The sequence below is a fragment of the Arachis duranensis genome, chromosome 3 (genome assembly GCF_000817695.3).
Source record: "Arachis duranensis cultivar V14167 chromosome 3, aradu.V14167.gnm2.J7QH, whole genome shotgun sequence".
Classification (NCBI taxonomy): Eukaryota; Viridiplantae; Streptophyta; class Magnoliopsida; order Fabales; family Fabaceae; genus Arachis; species Arachis duranensis.
Genome location: NC_029774.3, coordinates 131136858 through 131143973, shown reverse-complemented (window position 1 = coordinate 131143973; position 7116 = coordinate 131136858). Strand labels below are relative to the sequence as shown.

General features: G+C 31.8%; 1 protein-coding gene across 3 annotated transcripts; it reads right to left on the bottom strand.

Annotated features, from left to right (window-relative positions):
• On the bottom strand, positions 1-4717 carry LOC107481641 (aspartate carbamoyltransferase 3, chloroplastic). Of its 3 annotated transcripts, XM_016101923.3 has the most exons (8): positions 4473-4717; positions 3598-3767; positions 2540-2637; positions 2079-2488; positions 1862-2001; positions 811-984; positions 472-708; positions 1-365 (listed from the first exon to the last, which is right to left on the bottom strand). In XM_016101923.3, the coding sequence occupies exons 3-8, from the start codon at positions 2617-2619 to the stop codon at positions 258-260; spliced, it is 1149 nt and encodes a 382-aa protein (XP_015957409.1). In that variant the 5' UTR covers positions 2620-2637; positions 3598-3767; positions 4473-4717; the 3' UTR covers positions 1-257. The 3 variants fall into 3 exon arrangements, with proteins under 3 accessions (XP_015957409.1, XP_015957406.1, XP_015957407.1); XM_016101920.3 differs by having other exon boundaries at positions 2079-2637; XM_016101921.3 differs by having other exon boundaries at positions 2079-2637; positions 4513-4717.
• Between the last annotated feature and the right edge of the window lie 2399 nt (positions 4718-7116).

The following is a 7116-nucleotide window of genomic DNA, read 5'->3' as shown; positions in this document are numbered from 1 at the left end:
TTGAGGACAATCAATTATACAGTGGATTAGTGGATATATGAAAAGTAAAATCAGTAGTAAGCTGTCAAAGATGAAATGTAAATACTTTTGCCTAATGGAAGCTCTCCTCTTTCTCATTCCAATACCTCATGAGATAAGAAACTACAATATAAAAAACAGAGAGAAAGTTTTAAGCAAGGACAATAGAAATAAAAGCAAAAGAAGTAATGATCTTTCAGTATCTTTCTTCCATGCACTTTGAGGATGAATATGCAGGTTTACCAACCAACAAGCAAGAGTTTCAGAAGTGCCATCCGAATATATAGACCATTTTTGGCCTGCCTAAAGTAAGCAGCCCTTGGATCAGCATCAACATCCACTGTGATCTGCACGAAACCAAATCGATTCATGAATCAAATTTTATAAACTCAATGCTTGCTTAAATTCCTAAAGAGCATCCTCACAACATTTAATATAAGCATGCATGCTTACTTCATCAAGCCTAGGAAGAGGGTGCATGACCACAGCATGAGTCTGCATCACCTTTAGAACATCCTTATTCACAATGTACTTGCCTCTAGCCTTTTCATAAAGGTCAACTCTTTCACCAAATCGTTCTTTTTGAATACGAGTTTGATAAACCACATCACACTCTGACGCCACTTCCATTAAATCAGCGCTTTCTTCCCACTTCACTCCCTTTGATGTCAAATACTCTTTTATATCATCCTACACAGTTAAATATAAAGTTAGACCAAATTACGAAATCTCAAAAAGACTCAAACATGGTATTTTGTCATTATGAGCGAAGAATTAGTATGCTGCAGTCACCTTCATTTTAACCACATCAGGTGCTACAAAATAGATTTTCACGTCCTTGTACTTGGCAAGCAAGTATGCCAATGAACGAACTGTCCTCCCATTAGCAAGGTCTCCCACAAGCCCAACTTTTATACTGTCAAGCTTCCCAATCTCTCTTTGAATAGTGTAGACATCTAAAAGTGCCTGAGTAGTTTGAGAAGTAGTAAAGCTATGAATGCAACTTCGTATAAAAGTGGTACTTCAATTACGCATTCTATCACATACATGATCTTGCATCAATCTTTCCAGCTTTACAAAGATAACAAGAAAAAGATAGAACAAAGAAGGAAAATGGGAATCTATTGAACCATCAACCATACAAAAAAAGTGCGGAAAAGCACTTGTATATGGAAAGTACATAAAGTTAAGATCTACTGCAGAAATGTCGGAGCTAATATCTAAACCTCTACATTAAAAATAGGGCACATTATATTCATCTCTCCTCAGGGACCAAGAATATGACACTCCAAACCGACTTTTTCCCAATATTTCCCACCCCAATGGATGAGTTAATTAATAGCACCTGCCCCTCTAATTATGTTACTGGAAATATCACCGTTACCCACACGACTATATCTAATAATGGTAAATGTGACTGGAATTGCAGCCATTGTGGTTTCACTATCATTGAATAGTATTAAAGAGGACAGAAGCAAAAAGCCAAGAATGGCAGAAACCAATATCGTGTTCTCTGTAAATATTTTCATTTGGTAGCATTCTTTATTACATAAAGATGACCCAACAGTAGAAAATTTGGATACTTTTAATTTTTTCTCTTAAAAGAGACAACAAATTGAGATCACTATTTATCATTCTTAATACCTATTTAAGAACATTTATTGTAGACGCAAAATAAGCACCTTAACATATGTAATAGTATGGAGATTTTAACTAGCTTTGAGAATGATGGCCTAAATCAGATTCATTCAGCAGAATATTCTATCAAATTCAGTCTGTTTGACATTCTCTATGGAAACATAACTTGATGCAACAAATATTGCTGCAGAGATTTCATGCATACCTGGGTAGGATGCTGTCCAGGACCATCCCCTGCATTGATTATTGGAATGCCAGCTGTAACAGCTGCTCTTCTGGCAGCACCACTTTCAAAGTGCCGCATCACAATTATATCAGAGTAACCCTCAACTGTTCGTATTGTATCTGCAAGCAAATCTCCATGAGACTCTTCATAGGAAAAGCAAACCAAAAACTTGAATACAGAAACTAAGATAACTGACCTTCGAGTGTCTCTCCTTTGGCAGCCGATGAAAATTCTCTTGCATTTTCAGTTGTTAAAACCTCTCCACCGAGTCTTTTCATGGCAGACTCAAATGAAAGTCTAGTTCTGGTAGAGGGCTCATAGAATAAGGTGGCCATAAGATAACCTTTTAAAATTTGGCTACCAGGAGAATTCTTTTCAATACTCTCCATCTCTTGTGCAACTTCAAAAATGGCATTTAGAATGTCCCTATCAAACTGTTGAGCTTCAATAACATCATCGAGTTGAAATTTTTGTCCCACTGAAAAGTAAGGTGCACGTTCAACTTTCAAAGCATTGGAATGAATTCCATCCGTTTGCAAGATTGTTTTCATTTGTTCCAATTTTGATGACTTCTTCATACTTAAAAAATTCGATTTTGGACAGCATGTTGATTTTAAATAACCAGGTTCCATATAGGAGCTTTTGATATGACAGCATAAAACATCTGAGCCTTTTAATGTCTTTGGAGCAAGCATTTCTGTATGCATTGAGCAGGAGAAAAGAGAAGTAGCAGCCATTGCAAATTAAACCAACCCCTATAAATGGATTAAAAAATCGTTAGTTGGATGAAAAATATTGTTCACCATACCATTCAATTGAAAGTTGAAACCTTGACGTTTTTTGCAACTTCTTGTCTAAAAGTCAAGCAGAGAAGGAAGCATAATGGACGTATTCAAAATTCCAACCAGTGCAGAATCAGAGAATGATACCACTGCATAAAATTGACACTGCCACATATATTTTTATCTGGTAATCCTCCAGTATTCCTTTCCAGTTATGATGTAACAACAACAAAACTTTTTCCACACATAAATTACCAAATAGTCACATGTGCACGAAGACTTTCTCTCATTTACCTCCACTTTTAAAACATTAAATATACCTAAACATGCTTAAAATATTCAGCCATGATTCAATATTGTTCACACAATGACCCTAGCAAACTATATCAGCTCATAACATAGTTATATACCAACCCACTATATTCCCAACCTTAAGTACCAGCCATATCACAATCATAGATAGTAAACTATTTGAATTGGAACACCATACATGCTTGGTGGTTGTATTCTCCTAAAACCAGAAATATACAGTGAAAACGATCAACCAATAGAGTGAATAGACGTAAAGAAACTAATCACTCAGAGTAGTGTTATATAATACACCAAAAAAAAAAAAAGCTAAAATGATAAACAAAGAGAATACAAAATTTGCAAATACTTCGTTTGCAAAACCTGCACACATGATGTATCAAAACTAAACATAAAAGCTTGAAATCCAGGAAATAGAATATAAAAAACTAAATTAAAATAGAACAATAAAGAATCCGCGCAGGGAAAAATATCATCAATGAACACAAAGCAAAGGCTCCCAGCTAAGCAGATCCATGCAACACATAAAAACCAAACCTCCAACAGAATACCCACCATGAAAATTCAAAACTTCAAAACCTATATGCACAAAAGAAGCATTAAAACTAGAAGTTGTGTGTTTACCTCCGGTTCAGTGGCAGTGTTGTAGTGGAGGGAGAGAAAACAACGCAGAGAAAGGAACGATCTTTCTGAGGAAGAACTGAGGATGAGAGTGGATGAACCCACAGACCAGTTTTCGGTGGCGCCTAGGCTGGGCAGCTTTACACTTTCTCACGTTTGTTAAAGGAAAATGGCTATGATTATTGAGAGAGAATAATTAGAATCAATTAAATTAATTAATATTATTTAATATATCCAAATATTTATTATAAGATATTATGTTTTTATTATACTAATTATATTCTAACCATTAAATTAATTGTGAATTTACAAATTGAATTAGATCAATAAATTGATGTAATTGATTAATATATTTAGGATTCTACTTTATGTGTATATTTTTATTAAGATGTTAAATGTCTTTTTTTTTTCAAAACAAAAGATTTTAAATTGTTGTATAAATAAAAAAATTTAATTAATCTGTGTTTTAAAGATACAAATTAAAATTATTAATTAAAAATTTTGTAATACATTTATTGTATATTTATTAAAATAGAAATTTAAAAATGTTTATTAGTAACAACATTAAATTTAAAAATATAATAGCTAAATTTATAAAAAAAAATAGCTTTTTATAGTAAATAACTTTAACAAGTATTAAGTCACCAAAAAAAATAGCTTTTTATATTTAGGAGCAGGCACAATAAGCATTTCACTCGGAGTAACAAGAAGTTTAGCCGTTAACTTGCCTCCATGAACCTATTTTTATGTGTTGGGTATAAAGTCAAAATCAATAATATTGTGAAAATAATTGATTTTTCATTTGATAGGAAAAGAGTAACAACAAACTTTTTCATGATTAAATAATTCTAAACTTGAGAAAATAACAAGAATGTTACCCTTGTTTTAATATTCATGATTTGAACATGCTGAACTTACTTCAACAGCAGCACCTCTCGAGGTTCCTTCTTCAACCTTGAATCTTTGCCATGAATCTTGAAGCAACAATTCTTGATTCCGATGCCTTTCTACTGGCATTGTTGAACTATTGTTGTTGATTTCGGTTTCTTCACCGCCATTCCCAAAATGGTGAAAGAGACGAAAACCCTAATGACATGAGTGTCACTCTCTAATCTCTATTACACAATAATGAAATCCTTCCAAATATTTATAGGTTATTACGCAAGCCAGCTTAATCCTTCGTCATTTTTACGCTATTTAATTCCACCCACCACCCATACTCCTTTCTGTAATAATCATGAATAATGCAATTTCGTTACTCGTTAGTCGTTAGTCCTTTATATTTATAATTTTTTTATGATTTTATTAGGTGAAAATGAACGGTATACACGGTTAGAAAAAAAAAAAAAACACTTAAATAGTTTTGAACATTATTTTAAAAAATAACGAAGTTTTTAATAAAAAAAATTTTCTGCTTTTAATTTTTATTTATATGAAATTAGTTAGTTCTTTCGTTAATAATTTTTTGTATTAACAGAATAAGACTAGATGACATGTTAAAATGTTATTTTTTTATTAAAAATTAATTATAATTGACAAATTTTGTTTTGTTAAGAATTTCGTTGTCTTTTATAAATAATTATCAATAACCGTTTAGTTATTTATTTTTTTGTTGCCTTTTTTAAATATATTGGTTAAATTTGCTATGTAAAATTAAAAAAATTAGTCATTTTTAAATTGTTTTTACTTATAGAAATTAAATAGAAAATACATTAGTGATTAATATGTCACATAAATTAAAGAGAGATTATTAACAAAAAAACTAACCAGTCTCACAAAATTAAAAGGATAAATACTGTTTTGTTCCCTAAAGCTTAAAATCAAAATTAAAATTGTCTCTAACCTTAAATTTTATTTAAAATCTTCTCCAATATTTGATTTAATATTAAAATCGTCCTTTTAATATTTTTTCAGACAAAAATATCTCTCTTGATTATTATTGGTAGTGGAACTAGGATTTTAATCTCTCTTTCTCTCTTTTCAACACTCACATTGTTCTCTCTTCTTTCCGCAATTTTTTATTCAACCATTCAATTCCCCATGACTCATGCCATCTCATCGGCGCAGTTGGCCAATAAACTCATCGACTTTATCCATCGGATGCTTTCACCCGCATGGTTAGCAACGGGTTGCTGGTGAAGTACAAGTCGATGACGCATATAATGGCAAATGCGCTATATGTTGTCATGGAGCGCAAAAATTATAACGACCTGAGCCTGTAAATTGCTTTCGTCGCCGCCATTGTAGTATAGTTCAAAGGTAACACTTTTTTAACGATCGGCGTCATCGCTAAGACCACCAAAAAAAAAGAAAGAGAAAGCAAACGGTTTTTTTCTGTCTTTTTTTCCTCTCTCGTTCTCTTGTTTTTTGCAGCAATGACTCCTCCGGAAGCAGCAGGCGCCGTGCTACCCTTCTCCTCTTTTTCCTTCTTTTTTCTTATTCTTCTTCCCCATGATTCCATCTCTCTCTTCTCTCTGTCCCAATCTTTTCTTTAAAAAAAAAGAATGTTGTGTTTTGTTTTTGTTACTGAATTTGATGTTGTTATTGTTGAATTTAAATGATATGATATTATTAGTGATGGATGAAATTGATAATCATTCAAATTAAATACTGAAGTATTGTTCTTAAATATTGTGTTCTTGAATTTGATGGTTGGTATTTAGTGGAAGTAAGGGGGTGGTGACGATGGACGATGAATTTGGAATCAGAACAAACATAAGGACATTTTTGTTCTTAAAAAATCAAAATGATGATTTTAATATCGAATGAAACGTTGAGAATGATTTCGAATTAAAAATAAGATTAAAGACAAATTCGATTTTAACCCTAAACCTTAAGAACCAAAATAGTATTTATCCCCAAAATTAAATACCAAGAACCAAAATAAATATTTTTTTAATTGAATGTCTCGTAATCCTTCAAAAAAAATTTTCAGAGTTGGGTATTCACTATTTCACTCTACATAATTATGATCAAACACAATATGCCATGGCCAGCACACCTTTTGCCCTTGCCAAATTGATTCAAGAAAAATTAAAACTTACAATTCTTCCGTTCCGTGTTGTGTTATTACAATTTGCCTCCTCCTTTTTTATGTTTTCTTATTTTGGCTGTCATAGTTGAGAATATCACAAATTAGATCCATATTAATGGATTTCAGCACAACGAGGTCCATATTTAAATACTTTAACCATTAAACAGTGTCCAAGTATATTTCTTGTTAAACAAAAACAAATGGTGACAAAAAAATTTTATAGCATTGTTAGTTATAATTCTCTTGTCTGTTCTTTTGTCAGCAAATACCAAATTAAAATACTTATTCAAAACGAAACACAACATTAAAACATCAATATTCTATTAATTTTAATTAATATATATTAAATATATTTTTTATAATTGAAATCAACCGCTAAAACTATTAGAATACGAATATTCTAAACAGAATGTGCTATCCTCGGTACATTTCCCATTTCTTAACAAATCGTATGTGAAAATAAGAAAAATGAACAGTTTTTTCTTTCA

Bases quoted from the DNA above. Each gene is read 5' to 3' on its own strand.
- LOC107481641 (XM_016101920.3), bottom strand. From the start codon at position 2,619: ATGGCTGCTACTTCTCTTTTCTCCTGCTCAATGCATACAGAAATGCTT. The intron at 709-810 runs GTGACTGCAGCA...TTAACTGTGTAG, and splicing joins CTGATGTGGTTAAAATGAAG to GATGATATAAAAGAGTATTT. The intron at 366-471 runs GTAAGCATGCAT...GGTTTCGTGCAG, and splicing joins CTCTTCCTAGGCTTGATGAA to ATCACAGTGGATGTTGATGC.